Below are 22,685 nucleotides of genomic sequence, written 5' to 3' on the forward strand. Positions count from 1 at the left end.
TTCAACGAGGACAGACACACCTGGTTGTGCACCTACATCGCCAAGGACTTCAAGAGCTTAATTACCTAGACGAAAGATACAAGTGGATCTAAATCCACAGCGCTTCAGACTACAGCTGAATTTCATCAAGCTTAATTAACACAACTAGATGGTTAGTAAACCTACTAAACTTCTGTTTGGAGAATAAAACGGAAATTTTTCACTTCAACCTGGGGATATGAATATAGTGTTCCAACACCTCACAAGTGAGGTTTATGAACACGCCTGATGACATACTTGGACCCCATGATAATGATGATTCTATCAAGATGGCCAGCAAGAGCACTGTAAATTTATCTCCACTAAACCAAACAGGAGGAAAAATGCAACAGATTATTTTCTATCATCAACTTACTTAGAGTGAAGTCTCATGTACTATATCTCCATTTGGATCAGAACTGTCATACTCACGTGCATATGGATGGACCTATTCCGGACCCTCCATGAGCTTAATACTCATGATATTATAGCTTAACTTCTACAATTGTTCTACACAAATGTGATTGAAATAATGGAGGGTTTATTTCTGAAACTGGATATGGTGGTTGCAAACCATTATCTGAGAGATATCACCACCGAGGACGCCTCAGGTATACACCAATTCGATCCCATGGTCCTCAGACAACAGCTGACAGTTTCTCGAGAAGATAAGTCAATCTAACAGATTTTACTTATCTTATAACAATACTAAATAGCTTCATGCTATATATAATTTACTTAAGTTCCTTTTATCATCACAGTACTATGATTATTACATCATACAATATATAAGTTAACAACTCTACAGAGTTTGTTATTATATATATTTACCTTAAGTTATTCATATCTTAAGAGTAATACTATGGTTACATGATAAATGCATTAGCTAACAAACTCTACAGAGTTTTTGGTTATTTTATACATAGCTTAAGTTAATTAAGCTAACAAACTCTATGGAGTTTTACTATTATATAGGTAACTTAAGCTAATTATACCTTAAGCATAGTACTATACTCATATTATTAAAATATATTACTAACAAACTCTAAGGAGTTTTGCTATTATATAGGTAGCTTAAGCTTATTCATATCTTAAGCTTAGTACTATGTTTATATCATATAAGTAGATTAGCTAACAAACTCTAAAGAGTTTTTGCTATTTGGCTTAAGTATCATCATATTTCTAAGCAATATGGTTATATTATAACATGTATTAGCTAACAAACTCTACAGAGTTTTAGCTATTATATATGTAACTTAAGCTTATTCATATCTTAAGCTTAGTACTATGTTTATATCATATAGGTATATTAGCTATCAAACTCTAAAAGAGGGTTTTGCTATTATATATTTCGCTTTAAGTTTCATCATATTTTAAGCTTTATGGTTACATTATAACATGTATTAGCTAACAAACTCTACGGAGTTCTTGCTATTATATATGTAGCTTAAGTTTTCCTTCATAAGCTCAATACTAGGTTTATATCATAGCTAACAAACTCTAAAGGGTTGTTTTCGCTTATTATACAATTAGCTTAAGTTTTCATCATATCTTAAGCAGTATGTTTACATTATAAAGCAGATTAGCTAACAAAACCCGACGGAGTTTTGTTATTATATATATATAGCTTAAGTTTCATCATAACTTAAGCTCAGTACTATGTTTTTAACATAAAAGTATATTAGTTAATAAACTCTAAGGAGTTTATTTTGCTATATACATTTAGCTTAAGTCTAATCTTATCTTAAGCTTAGTACTATGGTTACACTATAAACATATTAGCTAATAAACTCTACAGAGTTTTTGGCTATTATATATGTAGCTTAAGTTAATAATATCTTAAGCACAATACTATACTCATATTGTAAAATATATTAGCTAACAAACTCTAATGGAGTTCTGCTATTATATATGTAGCTTAAGTTCATTATATCTTAAGCACACTACTATACTCATATTGTAAAATATATTAGCTAACAAACTCTACGGAGTTTTGCTATTATATATGTAGCTTAAGTTAATTATATCTTAAGCACACTACTATACTCATATTGTAAAATATATTAGCTAACAAAACCCTACAGAGTTTTGCTTATATATATGTAGCTTAAGTTAATTATATCTTAAGCTCAGTACTATACTAATAATATATAAATATATATATTAGCTAACAAACTCTACAGAGTTTGGCTATTATATATGTAGCTTAAGTTAATTATAGCTTAAGCACAGTACTATACTCATATTATAAAAATATATTAGCTAACAAACTCTACAGAGTTTGGCTATTATATATGTAGCTTAAGTTAATTATAGCTTAAGCACAGTACTATACTCATATTATAAAAATATATTAGCTAACAAACTCTACAGAGTTTTGCTATTTATATATGTAGCTAAAGCTTATTCATATCTTAAGCTCAGCATTATATCTATATCATATAGTATATTAACTAACAAACTCTAAAGAGTTTGCTATTATATAATTAGCTTAAGTTTAATCATATCTTAAGCTTAGTACTATGTTATATCTTAAAGTATTTTAGCTAACAAACTCTAAGGAGTTTATACTAGATATTAACAAGCTTAAGTCTATTAGTCTTAAGCATTGTATTAATGTTATATATACTTTATCATAATAAGTACATGGTAATAACCTTTATATGGCAGCTGATAAGTTAGCAGCAGGAATTCATCAGTTCAGTGCCTTTATGAAGTTCCCATAGGGTTATTACAATCATCACAGTTCAAATCACTAATTATTAAAAATCCAAAGTATTAGATATTCCCACCTCCGTTCCATTAGGATGCTACAAGCAAGAGATGAGTCAGGATAAGGAAAATATGTAATTTTGGAGTAAAATTGATATTTTATACTTATCCTGACTCATGGGGTCAGCCCTCCCATCCTCCCCAAATAACACTTTGGATTTCCCTGTAAATTCAAATGTTGGGCTCAGTATATGAGGAGAGAGTGAGGCACATGGGTAGAGGTGGCGCCCTCGTTCCCGCGCTTGTGGAAAGGAGGTAACTCGTGGTGAATACTAATTAGTGATTTTAAATTGAAGGGAGCTTCAATTAGGGAGATACAAGTGTTCCACTATGTTCGCAAGAAGAAGAAGACAAGCAAAAAGAGCATGAGTCAGGATAAGTATAAAATATCAATTTTACTCCAAAAATTACATTATTGTTACCCAGCCTGGCTGTCATCAGTAATGGGATAAAACAAGTGCTGGTGTAAATGAGATGGAAGTGGGTACTGGTGGTTGTGGTAAGGAATACCAGCACATAGACTGGATAGATATTAGGCTGTGGAATAGGTAACATCGAAAACATCAGAGCACATGGTCTGTTTGTCCCATAAAAAGAACAATCGGGAGCATTTAGAGCCTGCAAACACTTTTTTGCAGCTTGTCTTTCCAAGAGGCAGAGTCTGAGGGGTCATTCATTGAGAACTGCACCATGGTGTGACTAACTCTATAAAACCCCCCTCAAAACATTTACAACTAGATCTTCATGCACATTGCTATATTAATGCAGTGTTATACATCATTTGTCTTGCCTCATCTTTGTAGAAGTGAACACTGTATGAAATATTTTCAGCTTCACAAGGAGGTGTTGTGAAGTGTGACAAGCAAAAACAGACAAATGGGATAGGTTTCCAGATCTACACCGATGAGAATGCAGAGATAGCCTGTACCCCCAAGCAGACCGGAGAGTGGGAGACTGTCCCCACAAGAGCCACCAACAGAGAGAATGAACAGCAGCCCGGTGTCTGGACAAAAGCTAGGGTAGGTGTCCTCATCTTATGGACCTTTGTGGGAATTATAAGGCAATTAGGTTGCTTCTACTTGATGCTTGTAGTAGACCTGTCTAAGACGAGGATAATTTAGTTGTGTTTTGTGTACCTGACTGAATTGTGTGTCATAGTACACCTGTAGTGCTGAATAGTGCAATTAAATTTTAATGAGGTTGACAAAATATGTTACAACTGGATATATACTTTACTTTATTACTCACCTGTTGAAGATGTCACTGTTTAATAATTTTACAATGTTATTACACATTGTGTAATAACATCTCGTGATCTCGTACGTATGATGCCAAAGTAGTTTACAGTTATGACGTCACAATGCTAATACCTCTGTCACAGTAGTATTAGACCTGTAGTGGAAAGCTGAGAGTCATCACACTCGTTGAATTCTTAGGCAAAATGTACTTTGCTCGATATTATTTTGCTAATGTAGGGTGAGTAATAAATAAAATACTAAACTAATAGTATCATCGTTTCATAAAAATGGTATTACACGGGACATCGTTTAGTATTCTCTATTTCTTGGCTTCGCAATGGTGCTGGGAATTAACTCTGGCTGTACTTTCCTGTGTAATATTCTGGCCACTATAAGATATATCTAAGTGTTGGAACAGTAACCTGAACCATTATACACCAAGATGTATACTTAAGATTTATTAGGGATATTACACTAGTCACAAAATATGTATCTAGACAAAATAAGATATGAAAGAAAGGCAGATGTGAATTACCTTGCATGATGGTCCTGAATTGTAAACAACATTGTATGTCACTAATGCATGTTGTATTCTTTTATGGAGATATGGACTTAGAGAAATTTATTTGGATGTACAGGAGAGCCATTCCATCAATGACATTCAGTTAATTTGTCGAGGTAAAATCTGTTTAGACGTGACTATTTTTTAAGAACAATCATTGCTTCAGGAAGGCCTTGATACAGATGTTATGAGATCCTACAACTTGGTGTCTGGAGTTTTGTATGAACTGTGTTTATGAATGTTATATCTGTCTCATCTAATGCACACTTACATTATACAAACTTGACAGTATTTGTGTGACTCAGCATGCCCAGACAGGTTCAGTGAATGTTTATACATTTCGTGAAACAGGTTCCCATGAAGAATGCAGCCTTGCTAGCAGCCAATGCCACACCCAGTTTCACAGTCCATGTAGACGATTGTGTGGACCAACCTATGGTGTAAGTTTAGTGTTTGGAACCTAATCTAGGGTATGATCAAAGTCTGCAGTGATACATATGAATGCAGTTCCATTGTCAGAAACATCCAGCTGAAACTTTAAGTGCAAAATGAGATCATTACCAGTACCGATAAACATACATTCGCAAAAATGTCATGGTGGTGTTTATTTTCATGCCATGAAATATCCATGTTATAACTGACAATGTATTTTTGTATCTTACTTAACTTGATAACAAGCTGTATTTATAAGAACTGACCTACAGTAAGTTAGACCTACATAAATGTAAAATATATCCAAGTCAATTCTTAAATGTACTCCTGCGTTATTTTTCAGGACACCCCAGAAAGGATCAGTCCTTGACCCACAGGTGTTGAGGTAGGTATTGTGTCTGATCAAAGATGTGCTGATTGAACTGTTCAAACATTGATAATCACATACCTATATAATAATTGTGTAACACTTGGTATGGCTGATTCATGCTTATGGTATTAACCAAAGACATTGGATTCTGCTCTTATGGAACATATTTCCGCTTAAAGTTGTGCAGTGTAACTTCTCTTGTATGTGTATTGTGTGTACTGTATCTACTGATACTGTGTTTGGGTAGTGCTCGGAAGCCTGAGAAGCATGTCAACCCTCTAGCACCCATGCAGCAGCCAGCTCTGACAGGGGGCCTGGAGATGAGGCCAATGTACAACAAGGGCAAGATTTACCGTGGCCTGGAGGAGTTTTCCTTTGAGGAGCTGCGAGGCGCACGCTGGCTGACCAAACAGAAGGCAAAGGAAGACCAGGACAGAAAACTTGCTGAAGAGAGACAGAAAATAGAAGGTAATATTGCTTGAACTTGGTAATACAGTACCTGGACTTGTTGGTTATTTGCAGTTATTAAGATTGAAACTGAGAATTTGATTTTTTAACACTTCGCTGCTATTTTCTGTCTTTATGATGGTTGTTAGGGGTACACTCTTACTAAGGTACAGTACATAGTGTGGTACAAGGCCTTTGGTTCGGTTGTTTCAGTTCGGTATATGAGATACAATCATAATGCAGCAAATTGAAAACAAGAACCAAACCTTACATTGTTTAATAACATGGGGAACAAAATAACCATAATTATACCCGCTGCTCATTCAGGGTATATAGCGCATAACTCATTCCGTCGTTAATCATTCTGTCCATCTGTTTCTATGAAACACGAACTTTGTCTGGAGCATAACTCTTAAAGTTTAGCTAGGTTCACCAAACTTCGTAACACATGGGGTATATATTGCGTTTTCATTCCGTCCGTCTGTCCATCCGAAACTTTGTCTTTTGCTATTTTAATTTTTTTCAGAATTTTGAGCATAACTCTTAAAGTTTACATGCTAGGTTCACCAAACTTCACACACATGTTAATCACACATGTTAATCATTACCCATTGATTTGCCTTTTGCTACTTTTTAATCATTTTTTCAGAATTTTTGTTTTATTGCTGTTTCCATGGAAACACGACTTAGTGCCAAATGTGTTTGATGGTTTTGTCCGGAGCATATCTCTTAAAGTTTACATGCTAGGTTCACCAAACTTCACACACATGTTAATCATTACCCATTGATGTGCCTTTTGCTATTTTAATTTTTTTTCAGAATTTTGTTTTATTGCTGTTTCCATGGAAACACAACTTAGTGCCAAATGTGTTTGATGGTTTTGTCCGGAGCATATCTCTTAAAGTTTACATGCTAGGTTCACCAAACTTCACACACATGTTAATCATTACCCATTGATGTGCCTTTTGCTATTTTAATTTTTTTTCAGAATTTTGTTTTATTGCTGTTTCCATGGAAACACGACTTAGTGCAAAATGTGTTTGATGGTTACCTGGCCACAGCATATCATCGAAACTATACATGATGGGTTCACCAAACTTAATACACACGTTAATCATGACCCACAGATATGCCATGTGCTAAAAAATAACAATCTTCATCTACGTCCACTTTATTGTGTGCAACAAGTTCAATTGTATGTCAGGTTTCCACGGAAAACACAACAAAAATAATGTTTCCATAAATCATTACTGTAATCAGTACATGGCAAAACTATTATCTAACATGTATATAAAGTTTAGTAGAGTCAAGGAGAAAGTCTTTTGAGCTGCTGATCCTTGTCACTATATATATATCAATATCAGTCATTTCCATGTCCCAAAGTGGGAAGTGGGGGTATGTGAGCTGTGCTCACTTCTACACTTGTTTTTGATATTTTGAATAAACAAAATATGCAATTGGCTACCACCTGTACATGGTAGTCGCCTCTGTATGACAAACATGGGTTGCTCAAGACCAATTCTAATTGGGATCTTTCTGCATAGGTTGAAATTGAGGAAATGTGCATGACAGCGTATGATAATAAACCGTGAATAACAAGGATTGACAGATATTGTAACTGACTGAAGCTGAAGGTTCTCCCTCAAAATGATGCACCACATCCTAAGGGCAACTTGTTGCCATCAAACCAGTTTCAGTTTTGAAAGGTAACACGTTCAAGGCCTTTGAATGTACTCATTAATGGATATCTGTTTGCAGAGGAGGCCATTCGTCTGAAGCAGGCAAGGGAAGAGCTGGTGAATTATCATCGCTCAATCCGGGAACAGTTACAGGCAGAGAAAGATAAGATGATGGAGGATCTACGAAAGCAGATGACATTACAGCAGGAGCACCTAGAGAACCAGAGGTGAGGGGCTCCTCGCATATTTCTTAGGCATGTAAACTGTAAAGAATATTGAAGTCATAGCAGTTTGTAGTTCTTCAAATGTCTTTCAAATACATTGGATGATTCTATTTGAATATCTCCTCTTTTTATTTGGGGGTCTTTGCCACTCACAAGCTTTATCTGTAACGTGTCTCAGGTAAACCCAAAATGGGTTCCCAGAGAGAATATTTTACTTAAATACATACGATGTAAGAATATGCATACTCAGTGGCCATTAATTAGAACTGGATGTGGCGTTAACCAACTGAAACAAATTTACAAGACCTAGTACTAGAAGTTCAGTAAGCATTTAACTGTGCATTGTGTTTTTTATGAGATGACATAAGGAAATGTAAGTAAATATTACCAAATTATGAAATAGCAGGATTCAGTCCTACACATGAATATGTCCTTTCAGTTTCCCAGTGGTTGCAATTTTTATTCTTGGCAGTTTTCTATTTGTATGTGTGCAGGATGCTGTATTCCAAGTACTTTAATTCAGGCAATTCTGATAATTAATTACCTGGATACAAAAATCTGTTCAAGATGAGCATCAGAAATGTGTCTGTCAGTAGTCTGTATTAGTTTGGGATTTTCACTTATCTTAAGTTGATATGCTGTCATGTAGCTGAAATAGTGGAAATAAATCCAACTCATTCCTTACATACTTTTTGTGTAGGCTCACACAGACACAGCAAGCCCAGAATGCAGTGGATCAGGACATACAACAGCGTTTGCAGAGGCAACTCAATATTAGCCACACACCAGATACACAGGAGAACAGCAGGTAAATACTGCCCCTCTTACACCAGATACACAGGAGACAACAGGTAAATACTGCCCCTCTTACACCAGATACACAGGAGAACAGCAGGTAAATACTGCCCATCTTGCACCAGATACACAGGGGAACATCAGGTAAATACTGCCCATCTCACACCAGATACACAGGAGAACAGCAGGTAAACACTGCCTCCACACATCAGATACACAGGGGAACAGCAGGTAAATACTGCCCATCTTACACCAGATACACAGGGGAACAGCAGGTAAATACTGCCCCTCTTACACCAGATACACAGGAGACAGCAGGTAAATACTGCCCTTCTTACACCAGATACACAGGAGACAACAGGTAAATACTGCCCATCTTACACCAGATACACAGGGGAACAGCAGGTAAATACTGCCCATCTTACACCAGATACACAGGGGAACAGCAGGTAAATACTGCCCCTTACACCAGATACACAGGAGAACAGCAGGTAAATATTGCCCCCTTACACCAGATATACAGAACAACAGGTAAATACTGCCCATATTACACCAGATACACAGGAGAACAGCAGGTAAATACTGCCCCTCTGACACCAGATACACAGGAGAACAGCAGGTAAATACTGCCCATCTTACACCAGATACACAGGGGAACAGCAGGTAAATACTGCCCATCTTACACCAGATACACAGGGGAACAGCAGGTAAATACTGCCCTTCTTACACCAGATACACAGGAGAACAGCAGGTAAAATTGCCCATCTTGCCCCTTACACCAGATACACACAGAACAACAGGTAAATACACAGTGCCCATCTTACACCAGATACACAGGGGAACAGCAGGTAAATACTGCCCATCTTACACCAGATACACAGGGGAACAGCAGGTAAATACTGCCCTTCTTACACCAGATACACAGGAGAACAGCAGGTAAATATTGCCCCCTTACACCAGATATACAGAACAACAGGTAAATAGTGCCCATATTACACCAGATACACAAGAGAACAGCAGGTAAATACTGCCCCTCTGACACCAGATACACAGGGGAACAGCAGGTAAATACTGCCCCTCTGATACCAGATACACAGGGGCACAGCAGGTAAATACTGCCCCTCTGATACCAGATACACAGGGGAACAGCAGGTAAATACTGCCCATCTTACACCACCAGATACACAGGAGGAACAGCAGGTAAACACTGCCCCTTGCCACACAGGAGAACAGCAGGTAAATGCTGCCCTCTTACACCAGATACACAGGGGAACAGCAGGTAAATACTGCCAGATACAGGAGGAGCAGCAGGTAAATGTTGCTTGCCCATCTTACACCAGATACACAGGAGGAACAGCAGGTAAATACTGCCCCTCTTACACCAGATACACAGGGAGACAGCAGGTAAATACTGCCCATCTTACACCAGATACACAGGGGAACAGCAGGTAAATACTGCCCATCTTACACCAGATACACAGGGGAACAGCAGGTAAATACTGCCCATCTTACACCAGATACACAGGAGAACAGCAGGTAAATGCTAAATACTCTTACACCAGATACACAGGAGAACAGCAGGTAAATATTGCACCTTACACCAGATATACAGAACAACAGGTAAATACTGCCCATATTACACCAGATACACAGGAGAACAGCAGGTAAATACTGCCCCTCTGACACCAGATACACAGGAGAACAGCAGGTAAATACTGCCCATCTTACACCAGATACACAGGGGAACAGCAGGTAAATACTGCCCATCTTACACCAGATACACAGGGGAACAGCAGGTAAATACTGCCCATCTTACACCAGATACACAGGAGAACAGCAGGTAAATATTGCCCCCTTACACCAGATATACAGAACAACAGGTAAATACTGCCCATATTACACCAGATACACAAGAGAACAGCAGGTAAATACTGCCCCTCTTACACCAGATACACAGAGGAGAAGCAGGTAAATACTGCCCCTCTTACACCAGATACACAGGAGAACAGCAGGTAAATACTGCCCCTCTGATACCAGATACACAGGAGAACAGCAGTTAATACTGCCCATATTACACCAGATACACAGGGGAACAGCAGGTAAATACTGCCCCTCTGATACCAGATACACAGGAGAACAGCAGGTAAATACTGCCCATATTACACCAGATACACAGGGGAACAGCAGGTAAATACTGCCCATCTTACATCAGATACACAGGGGAACAGCAGGTAAATACTACCCCCTTACACCAGATACACAGGAGAACAGCAGGTAAATACTGCCCATATTACATCAGATACACAGGGGCACAGCAGGTAAATACTGCCCATCTTACACCAGATACACAGGGGAACAGCAGGTAAATATTGCCCCCTTACACCCGATATACAGAACAACAGGTACATTCTGCCGCTGTATACCAGGTAAACAGGAGAACAGCATGTATATAGTGCCTCTCATCCACAAATGTATATCATAAGCGGATATTGAGGTCTAAAATGGTCTTTCCAGTGAAAGACTGACTCGCCAGCTCAACTTTGATGATATGACTTCCCATGGCAACACAGAGAATGTGCCTCCTGGTCTGTCAGCACAGCTGCTAGCATCTCGAGATGCACGGAGGAAGATGGAAGCCCCCACAGACCCCTCCACCAGCCTCAACTCCAGTCAGAGGACACCAGTCTTTAACACCTCAGTCAACTCCTTTCATGGTTCTTCTGGTGCCAGGCCCAAGTCTCGGGGACCCACACCAGACAGCAACAGTTTTTCCCATCGAGGGGTCAGTTGCCTTTCCAAACTGTTAACTTTATCATCATGATGCTAAATATGCATTCACATGCACTAGTTTGTCAGAAACCATTTGTCATTTGTATGTGAATCTTGACAAAAGTTTCTGCTGTCTATTCGCCCCCAAATCCTTTCTTTCACAGGTATGAAATCCAAAACAACTTATAGGTTCAAAGCAAATTATTTCACACCCAGGAAAAATTTGTATGATGAAATAAGTTGCCCTGCTTTTGAACTTGTAAAGCTAATAAGCAAATAATGATTTCAGGACAGTAGAATTGGAATTGCATGGTAGCAGTTCAATTGAATAGTATCAACACTATCTTAACTTCAATTGTTTGACACCTCTGGGCTCCAGATAATTTTTCAACATCAGGAGTATGTACTCCTTATTTAGTCAATACAGGAGCACTGGAAAACCTGAAGTGTACATTTAGAGTACTGAATGGAAATTAGAGTATCAGTAATCTTGTGTTTCATTTCATATATGCACCACAACATTGCTACTCTTGTGTAAATAGGTCAATGAACAATAAAACAGATAAAAACATCTGTAAATGATTCTAAGACCATACACCATCTTAATCAAGTGGCCAATTTATTGAGATCAGTTCTAAGTTTGTCAATTTTTCAGGCCCATTTTGCAATGAATCTGATATGATTATATACTCAATTATGTCCTGATTGAACAGCATTTTTCACATTAATTTCAGGAATTTGAAGTGAATATTTTCTATGAGTCCTTATTTTTTGTGGAAATGTCTAAATTATTTCTGGTTTCCATGGGTGAATGTTACTGTTTCAGAGTTTAGTAGCCCCATCCCCAACAGTGAACACACAGGAGGCCCTGAAGGTTGTCCGTGGAATGTTCAATGCCTCCCTGGACTGTGAGAAACAGTATGGCTGGCCTGGTGAAGAGCCTACCGGAGAAGTCACTGGAGGTAAGATAGGTGATGTCCATGCCTTTTGGGGACAGAGTAGGTTCAGTGTACCATGCTTGACATACAACTAAAACTGACAGTTGAATGTTTGCAATAAATAGCCCGGTTCATTGTGTCATTGTACCCAAATGATGTAGTATAGGGAAAGATATAGTGCAGCTTTACGTGGGTACTGGGATCGTTTCATGCCTCTTTCTCTGAATAAAAACAGATTGAGTCTCCGATATTGGTTCTGCATTTATTTCAACCGCCATCATTTTACACATCATCTCATGACCTCATCATTTCCTACACATCATCTCATGACCTCATCATTTCCTACACATCATCTCATGACTTTATCATTTCCTACACATCACTCATTACTATCATTTCCTACACATCACTCATTACGTCATCATTTCCTACACATCACTCATTACGTCGTCATACGTCATCATTTCCTACACATCACTCATTACGTCATCATTTCCTACACATCACTCATTACGTCATCATTTCCTACAGATCACTCATTACGTCATCATTTCCTACACATCACTCATTACTTCATCATTTCCTACACATCACTCATTACGTCATCATTTCCTACACATTACTCATTACGTCATCATTTCCTACACATCACTCATTACGTCATCATTTCATACTCATCATCTCATGACGTCATCATTTCCTACACATCACTCATTACGTCATCATTTCCTACACATCACTCATTACGTCATCATTTCCTACATATCACTCATTACGTCATCATTTCCTACACATCACCCATTACTTCATCATTTCCTACACATCACTCATTCGTCATCATTTCCTACACGTCATTCGTTTCTCATTTTACATATCATCATTTCCTACACACATCACTCATTACGTCATCATTTCCTACATATCACTCATTACGTCATCATTTCCTACACATCACCCATTACTTCATCATTTCCTACACATCACTCATTACGTCATCATTTCCTACACGTACTCATTACGTCATCATTTCCTACATATCACTCATTACGTCATCATTTCGTACACATCACTCATTACGTCATCATTTCCTACACATCACTCATTACGTCATCATTTCCTACACATCACTCATTACGTCATCATTTCCTACACATCACTCATTATGTCATCATTTCCTACACATCACTCATTACGTCATCATTTTCATTACGTCATCATTTCCTACATCATTACGTCATCATTTCCTACACATCACTCATTACGTCATCATTTCCTCACCATTTCCTGCACACATCACTCATTACATCATCATTTCCTATCACATCACTCTCATACACGTCATCATTTCCTACACATCACTCATTACGTCATCATTTCCTACACATCACTCATTACGTCATCATTTCCTACACATCACTCATGATGTCATCATTTCCTACACATCACTTATGGCGTCATCATTTCCTACACATCACTTATGGCGTCATCATTTCCTACACATCACATCGTCATATGAGCGAAATATTCTCAAGCACGACGTTAAACCCAATTTCACCTCACCTACACATCACTCATGATGTCATCATTTCCTACCCATCACTTATGGCATCATCATTTCCTGCACATCACTCATGATGGCATCATCATTTCCTGCACATCACTCATGATGTCATCATTTCCTGCACACACACAAACTATTTCTAAACAAAAACTAGACTAAATGGTTGTCTGTTGACTGATGTAAATATAACAAAATATAATGATGTTAGATTACATTATGAAATAGAATAATGAGGGTCTATTTTTTACGTACAGCAGAAAGTCCTTTCATCAGAAATATTACCTACCTAACTTGCTTGTCAAGCTTAGTCATATTATGATTACTGAAGCGCTCATAAAATATTAAAGTGGTTAAAATTTAATCTCATTATATAACTAGGTTTTGCTAAATATTTTTGTTTAATTTTTGTTTCATATCATGTATTGCAATGCTGGTCTTCATCAACCCATACTTGTCCCAATTGTGTAGATCAATGCTCATGATGTTAAACACTGGATTGTTTGGTTCAGACTCGAATAGCTTCAGACTTCCATTTTATGGCTGGAAAACTGCTGAGTGTGGCATTAAACCACAAACAAACAAGTATTCTTTTTCATGAGAGATCCTCCTTTTAAAGGATTAAAATGTCCATTTTGAATCCCTGCGACAGTTGTAACTATATTTTGAATAAAATATTTACAAACAAAAAACAACGTTTTGTCTTGTTCAACTACCCCTACGGACACCAGAATGGACCTGTCCGCCAAGAACAGGTAACTCTAGGCGCTAACCTCGTACCTCGTTCCATGCTGTTGTTCGTCAGTATCGACGTGTCCTTCAGCTTACAAGTTGATTTTCCCTTTCGATTGACCAGAAGAGTTCTTCAGAAACAGCTACTGTATGTATGGTTATCTCTTATTCGCATGGGCGGTAATTGATCAATGTTTTTGAAAGTTTTCATTCATCATTTGTTGTAACTTTCGTCTTAGTCCCTGTTGGCTTGCCATGTACTTGTCAAGATGGCGGACGGGAGGCGCATACACGCTTGCTTTTTCAGGTTACCCTGTAGCTCCCTTGTCTAGGTTTGTGTGTTGTGTTACTGAATTTGTAGATATTTATCTCTTTTCAGGTGGATTATTTATATTACGTGATTTGCTCTAAATAGTTGTATTCACGTCATATGTTGCTAATGGGCTCCATGTTATGAAGTGGGCTGGCATGCACTAGTTCTTATTCTCCCCTGCAAGCGCGTTTTGCGGGGGGTATTAAAATGGACTCTGTCCGTGCGTCCATCCGTCCGTCCATCCGTCTGTGCACATTTGTCTTTTCCGGAGTAGAACTCTAAAACCGTTCACTATTTCTTCACCAAACTGGGCACATAGATAGATCCGGTGGTGTACTGGTGCCTTTTGGTAGTTTTGGAATTCAAATGGACTCCGTCCGTGCGTCCGTGAGTCCGTCCGTCCGTCCGTCCGTCTGTCCACATTTGTTTTCCGGAGCAGAACTCTAAAATCGTTCAATATTTCTTCACCAATCTTGGCACATACATGGATCTGGTGGTGTACTGGTGCCTTTTGGTAGTTTTGGAATTGTGAATTAAATATTTTTGGCTTTTCCGTGGCAACAAGTTCGACTTTGACTGAAATTGGTGGTAGTGCTCTTTTCGAGCAGAACTCTAAAACCGTTTCAATATTTCTTCACCAAACTTGGCACATAGATAGATCTGGTGGTATACTGGTGCCTTTTTCGTAGTTTTGGAATTGTGAATAAAATATTTTTGGCTTTTCTGTGGCAACAAGTTTGGCTTAGCCTGAAATTGGTGGTAGTGCTCTTTTCCAGAGCTGAACTCTAAAACCGTTCAGCTATTTCTTCACCAAACTTGGCACATAGATAGATCTGGTGGTGTACTGGTGCCTTTTGGTAGTTTTGAATTCAAATGGACTCCGTCCGATGCGTCCCGGAGTCCAGGTCTCGTCCGTCCGTCCGTCTGTCCACATTTGTTTTCCGGAGCAGAACTCTAAAATCGTTCAATATTTCTTCACCAATCTTGGCACATACATGGATCTGGTGGTGTACTGGTGCCTTTTTCGTAGTTTTGGAATTGTGAATAAAATATTTTTGGTTTTTCTGTGGCAACAAGTTCGACTTTGACTGAAATTGGTGGTAGTGCTCTTTTCCGGAGCAGAACTCTAAAACCGTTCAATATTTCTTCACCAAACTTGGCACATAGATAGATCTGGTGGTGTACTGGTGCCTTTTTCGTAGTTGTGGAATTCTGAATAAAATATTTTTGGCTTTTCTGTGGCAACAAGTTTGACTTAGCCTGAAATTGTGGTAGTGCTCTTTTCCGGAGCTGAACTCTAAAACCGTTCGCTATTTTTTCACCAAACTTGGCACATAGATTGGTCTGGTGGTGTACTGGTGCCTTTTGGTAGTTTTGGAATTCTGAATAAAATATTTTTGGCATTTCCATGGCAACAAGTTCGACTTAGCCTGAAATTGGTGGTAGTGCTCTTTTCTGGAGCAGAACTTTAAAAACCTTTCAATACTCTCCTTCCACTTTTCTATATACACACCTAAATATTTGACATAATCATAACTCATAGACATAATCATGAAGAGTATTTTGCCATTGCGGGGTCTTTGTCTTCTTGTTTAAGTACAGTCTATATGCTAGTATGGGTAATATTTATATTTATTAATCGCCCATGCATATTTTTGTGGTTACGTTATACGTTCTCTGTCAGACTTGACGTTTGTTGCAGTGGTCATGCATCGTGTCTAAGATGTCACCTGTTCCCTCCACCTCCAAATCCCCCACAGGGGCGGTGGGGTAGCCTAGTGGTTAAAGCGTTGGCTCGTCACTCCGAAGACCCAGTTTCGAATCCCCACATGGGTACAATGTGTGAAGCCCATTTCTGGTGCCCCCCCCCGCCGTGATGTTGCTGGAATATTGCTAAAAGCGGCGTAAAACCAAACTCACTCACTCACTCACTAATTATATTGTGTTTCATTATGATTAGGACATTGTCATATGATTGCTTTAGCCTTGAGAAGGGTAGTTTGTTAACTTCCAGGCCCCCCAAGGATTACAAGCCTGCTCCTCGCCGCCACAACTTGTCAGGCCACTTGCAGCCAGTCAGTCAGTCCAACCCCCCCCCACACCCCCTGCTGCTGCCTTACATATTGACTCAATTGCTTCACTATTTCAGCAACACAAGCAGCAGCAGATGTCTAATGTGAAGTCGATGATTGATAGTGCAATGTCCGGGCTCCGTCAGGAGCTCGGCACGCAATGTGTTAATCTCGATGGTCCAGGTTGCTCTCCTGGGGACGGTGGCGTGCACCTATCCCTGGGCAACCTACCCCGAGTCTCGGCTCGGGGGATGGTCTGTCTGTTGTTCCTAGTGCCGAGTTGGGCTCCTACCCCGGTGGGGCGCAGGATTCGTCTGCCGCCGATGGGCGCCTGAGCATACCTGGGCAACCAGGTCCCTCGGCGCTCAGAGGCTTGGCTGGGCACACTGGGCGGCCTGCTTCGGCAGTTCCTACCTTGTTGCCTCAGCCCCGCGGCTCAGGTCCGAGCCGGGGACAGGGCGATCTGAACCCTCTGGTTATCTTTTCCTTGAGTCCTTCATGTTCTATGTGAACGGTGCCCACGGAGCCGTCTCTCTTTACAGAGAGTTCGGTTACCGAGGGATGTGACGATGTGGACATGGAGGAGGATGGGGGAAGAGACGAGCCAGAGGGTGAGGTCTCGTACTCTTTTGGATCGTCTCTGAGGCAGGTGCGCGAACGCATTGCACAAGTGCTGCCTCAGGTTACTGTTCCTGTGCCTGTGCTTGGGCCTGACCCCTCGGAATTTCGCCTTCCGGGGGAGGCTTTTGTGCCTACGCGAGTGGCTGAGGCTAAACTCTGTATTCTCTCATCATTGATTGCCACGGTGATTAATCCTCTCCTCTCGGGTACTCGCTCTTGTCTACCGGAACTTAGCAGGCGGTACCCTTTGGGAGAAGAGGCACTGTTTGAGCCGCCGGTGGTGGATGAGTGCGTCTTTACGTCTGTCACACTTGGTGGTTCCTCTTCCTCCCTGTCTTCGGCAAGGCAGGGCCAGCGACTGCCGCCTTTCCCTGCCAACGCCCCAGCTCTGAAGTCAGCCTCTGAAGTCGGATAGATCGGGCGTGTGGGAGTGCACTGCCTCATGCCACACGTCCCTGTAGGCGTCCAGCTTACACTCTTCTTCCCGGAATGGGTGAAAGCCACTTCAAATCCCTGGGTCCTGTCCACACTCAGGGATGGCCATATGCCACAGTGGAAGCGAGGTCCGCCACCATTCACTGGGATGCGGCACACTCCTGTGCTCATCTCCCAGGAAAAAGCGGGCATTCTCTGTGCCGAGGTCCAGTCTCTACTGGTGGTCCCGGAAGGTCACGAAAACTAGGGATTTTACTCCACGTATTTCATAGTGACCAAGAAGGACGGAGGGTTCAGACCCATACTCAATCTAAAAGGGCTGAACAAAATGATAGAAGTGCCATCTTTCAGGATGGAGACACTGCGCTCAGTGATCTACTCCGTCGAGACAAGGGATTGGCTCACGTCAAGCGATCTCAAAGACGCTTACCTACATGTACCAATGCACACCGATTTCAAGAAGTACATTAGGTTCTCCTTTGACGAGAAGTGCTACCAGTTTCATGTGCTCCCCTTTGTCATCTCCAAGGCGCCAAGGATGTTCACCAAACTCATGTTAATCCCAGCTCAGTTAGCCAGGTCAGAGGGCAGGTTTTGTCACCCGTACCTCGACTACTGGCTGCTCCGGGCGTTAGGCCAGCAGTTGAGCAGGAATACCACACATCACGTGATGGATATTCTCATACGGCTGGGATGGATTATCAATCTAAAAAAATCAGAACTCGTTCCGACACAGGATCTGTTTTTCTTGGAAACAAGATACAAAACAGAGACAAGGATTGTTTCCCTGTCTCAGGACTGCATTGCCAAAGTTCAGAGAACTGTTTTACAGTTTCTTGAGACTCCCGCGGCTTCAGCTCGGGCGTGGCTCCAGTTGCTAGGCAACTTGGCGGCGACTGTGTATGTGGTGTGGCGTGCGTGTCTGATGAGACCTATACAGCAGGCACTGGCTCAACTGTGGTCCCATTCGGAGAGCTACGAGAAGGTTCTCGTGAGGCCCGACTGGTTAACCCCTCACTTGCGGTTGCGGGAACTTATCCAGGGGTGTTCCTCTGGAGCACGAGATCAGTCTGCATATCACACGAGTGGATGCTAGACCGGGGGACATTCAGGATTATCACCCATTTGTATAGGTCGTTCCAGGTGGATCAGTTTGCCTCTGGTGCGACGAACCAGATACCAGAGTTTTGCTCTCGGATACCGGATACTGGGAGAGCGATAGCCAACGATGCCTTCCAACTCGACTGGACGGACAGGGTACTGTGGGTGTTCCCACCGATACCACTGATATCCAAGATCCTATCGCAGTTGGCCACCCAACCAGCTCGACTGTTAGTGCTCCTTGCACCTCTTTGGTTAGCTCAAAGCTGGTTTCCGGTAATTCTCAGGTTTCTGGCTCAGCCTCCTGTACTATTACCCTTTCGACCGGATCTTCTATCCCAGAATGGAGCGCCACACCCGAATCCCAGGATTCAGTGGGTGGCATGGCCACTGTCCGGAATCGCCTCCAGACGAGCGGAATTCCTGCATCAGTTGCAAACACCATTCTGGCTTCGCGGAAGGATTCGACAAACTTTCAATATGAGGATAGATGGGCCTGCTATACGCGCTGGTGTGTCGGCAGGGGGATGCTTGATCCCTTTTCTGCAGATCTAGTCACGGTGCTTGAGTTCCTCCAGTCTCGGTTTGAAGCGGGGCTAGCTGCTTCAACTGTTCGAGGTAACTCAACGGCTATTTCAGCGTTTCATATTCCTGTCGACGGTGCACTCTTGGGGCAGCACCCTCTTGTACAGCGTTTTTTAGCAGGTGTGGACAGAATCCACACAGCAGGTGTGGCAGACCATATCTAGGTGGGGTGTCCGGCGGATCAGTCCCCCGTGGGACTTGTCGATCGTTCTTGATTGGCTGTCCGGTCCTTTCTTTTATGATCTGTTGGCTCTTTCCCTCCAGCTGTTGACGTGGAAGGCAGCTTTTCTTGTGGCGGTAACCTCCGGCTGGCCAGTAGGCAACATTCATGCAATGTCAGCCGACCCCAGCTAACTGTTTTTCATAAAGACAGAGTTAGCATTAGAGAGACAGCGCCTTTCATGTCACGGCGCCTATTGAGCTTCCAGCTTTCACTTAGCCTTCCCCACCGGGTACCTCTCTTCGGCGTGCTCACGTCTTAGATGTGCGTAAGACCCTCAAGGCTTATATCAAGCGGACATTGGCTATCTGGAGAGATAACCAATTGTTTTGCTGTTATGGTGGAGGTAAGGCTGGTCTTCCGGCGAACAAGCAGACCATATTTAGGTGGCTTGTCTCTGCCATTTGGTACGAGCTATACACAGAAAGGGTTAACACCACCTTCTGGGTTAAAAGCTCATTTGGTTAGAGCAGTCGCCACATCTAAGGCTTATGCTGGGGCTCTGCCTGTTGAGGAGATCTGCTCCGTGGCTATCTGGAGCCGGCCGAGTACGTTCATCCGGCATTATCAACTTGTCAGACACTCCAGTGAGCGTGCTCGGTTTGGTCAGTCTGTTCACTCCAGTGGGCAGAGTCGTAACTCTCTAGCCGATTGAGCTTTAGATTTACGGCTTTATCTGTTTTTTACTGGTGGCGGGTTTGCGGTCAACTTTCCTTCCCTTTTTACCCTTACTTGGTGTTTGTTTTTTATGGTGATGGTTTGTTCTCCCTGTGTATCTTCTTTGTGCATTATTCCTTAGAAATCTAAGCTTTGCTGCGGTTTCATGGGATTTAATGTCTCTCCCTCCTTAGGTGTTTATGAAACTCGGGATGGGGGTGGGGCACAATTGTTTACTTCATGCATAGTTCACTGCCTCATTTGCATATGAGCAGAATATATTGTCCCTGACCCTGGACCACGCCCTTGCCAGATTGGCTGAAGAGGTCACGTGGCCAGGTAAGTGAGCTGTTCCTTTTTCTTTTTACAGTTGGGAATGTTCAGCTTGTCGGGGGCGTAGTTTATCAGACAGAATACCACTCCCAGGACTCTTGTCTTTAGGAGTCTGTCTTATGCTTATATGTACCCCAAGGAGGATCTCTCATGAAAAAGAATCGAACAAACCTGTAGAGGTTGCTGATTATTTGTTAAGAGTCCTCCTTGGGGTACGGCCACCCACCGTCTCACATTCTGTCTGATACGTTTAGCATGGAAAGTGAGGTACGAGGTTAGCGCCTAGAGTTGCCTGTTCTTGGTGGACGGGTCCATTCTGGGGTCCATAGGGGTGGTCGACGAGACAAAAACGTTGTTTTTTGTTTGTAGATATTTTATTCAAAATATAGTTACAACTGTCGTTGGGATTGAAAATGGACATTTTAATGCTTATATGTACCCCAAGGAGGACTCTCATCAAAGAATCAGAAACCTCTACAGGTTTGTTTGAATTTTTGTGAAGTTATCTTTTGTTTTTGAACATCTGTGATTGTCTTTGTTTAGCTCAAGCTGCTGTGATAGCCCCTGTTGGTAATCAGCCCTTCGCCATCTATGACGAATCAGAAGAGCAAGCTGTGCCAATGATTACTCAACAGGATCCAGCTGGTGACAAAGAGAACACGTAAGTAATTGTCAGTTAGTAATGACATGGCCTCTCTTCCATGAATGTTCCCATTTCCCTGTTGACATGTCAGATGAAACACTGGACTGATTGGGGCGATGGGGTAGCCTAGTGGTTAAAGTGTCCCTCATCACACCGAAGATCCGGGATCCATGGATCCAATGTGTGAAGCCCATTTCTTGTGTCCCCCGACGTGATATTGCTGGAATATTCCTGAAAGTCGCGTAAAATTAAACTTACTCACTGGACTGATCAAAGTTATGGTTGCACTGAAGTGGGGTAGCCTATGGGTGAAGCATTGGTTTGTCACGCCGAAGGCCCGGTTCGATTCCCCACATGGGTACAATGTCTGAAGCCCATTTCTGGTGTACCCCCGCCGTGATGTTGCTGGAATATTGCTAAAAGCGGCTTAAAACCAAACTCACTCACTCACTCACTAATTATATTGTGTTTCATTATGATTAGGACATAGTCATATGATTGCTTTAGCCTTGAGAAGGGTAGTTTGTTAACTTCCAGGCCCCCCAAGGATTACAAGCCTGCTCCTCGCCGCCACAACTTGTCAGGCCACTTGCAGCCATCCATAGGTCTCCCTGTCGACCCTGAGGGGGAGCATGATATAGTCATGGTGGAAACTGTCAAGGTAGGCCCATCTCAATATTCTTCTCTAGCCTGACAGTAGAACCACCAGTGACTTCAACCCCAGCACCTGATGTAAAAGCAGACTAAATTTGGAATAGGCTATTCTACTAAAATGATTTAGGGGTTGGTAGGGTAGCCTAGTGGTTAATGCATTCACTTGTCACGCCCAATGTGTGAAGCCCATTTTGGGAGAACACTGCTATGATATTGCTGGATTATTGCTAAAAACGGCATAAAACCTCACTCACTCACTAAAGTGATTTGGCTTAGATGTCAGAGTAGCCTGATGACCTGGGCCTAAATTTATCGATGCTCTCTGAGCGCTAAGATAGTCGTAAGTTAATGTTAATGTATGGCACTTATGAACATCTTAACACTAAGAGAGCTTCGAAAATTTAGGCCCCTGGATTTTACTCAGGTTACTAGGTTATTTAAATTCCCTGGGAAGTTTATAACCCAAGTAGTCTGTGAGGTGCCAGGAGGTTAACATTACTTTTACCTTCCGTAGCTT

The 22,685-nt window shown here is 41.4% G+C and overlaps 1 protein-coding gene across 1 annotated transcript in view; it reads left to right on the plus strand.

The window, feature by feature from the left end:
• The window catches only part of LOC124254535 (mitotic checkpoint serine/threonine-protein kinase BUB1-like), a 40,884-nt gene that overhangs the window by 8,901 nt on the left and 9,298 nt on the right, over window positions 1–22,685 (plus strand). Inside the window, exons 6-15 of the mRNA XM_046688350.1 lie at window positions 3,622–3,809; window positions 4,942–5,030; window positions 5,366–5,407; window positions 5,640–5,860; window positions 7,598–7,745; window positions 8,443–8,550; window positions 11,052–11,319; window positions 12,133–12,268; window positions 21,415–21,532; window positions 22,052–22,175. Coding sequence (XP_046544306.1) covers window positions 3,622–3,809; window positions 4,942–5,030; window positions 5,366–5,407; window positions 5,640–5,860; window positions 7,598–7,745; window positions 8,443–8,550; window positions 11,052–11,319; window positions 12,133–12,268; window positions 21,415–21,532; window positions 22,052–22,175 — 1,442 coding nt within the window. The remainder of the gene's footprint in view (window positions 1–3,621; window positions 3,810–4,941; window positions 5,031–5,365; window positions 5,408–5,639; window positions 5,861–7,597; window positions 7,746–8,442; window positions 8,551–11,051; window positions 11,320–12,132; window positions 12,269–21,414; window positions 21,533–22,051; window positions 22,176–22,685) is intronic.

This window comes from Haliotis rubra, unplaced genomic scaffold (genome assembly GCF_003918875.1).
Source record: "Haliotis rubra isolate DU_JTF1 unplaced genomic scaffold, ASM391887v1 Scf574, whole genome shotgun sequence".
Taxonomy (NCBI): domain Eukaryota; kingdom Metazoa; phylum Mollusca; class Gastropoda; order Lepetellida; family Haliotidae; genus Haliotis; species Haliotis rubra.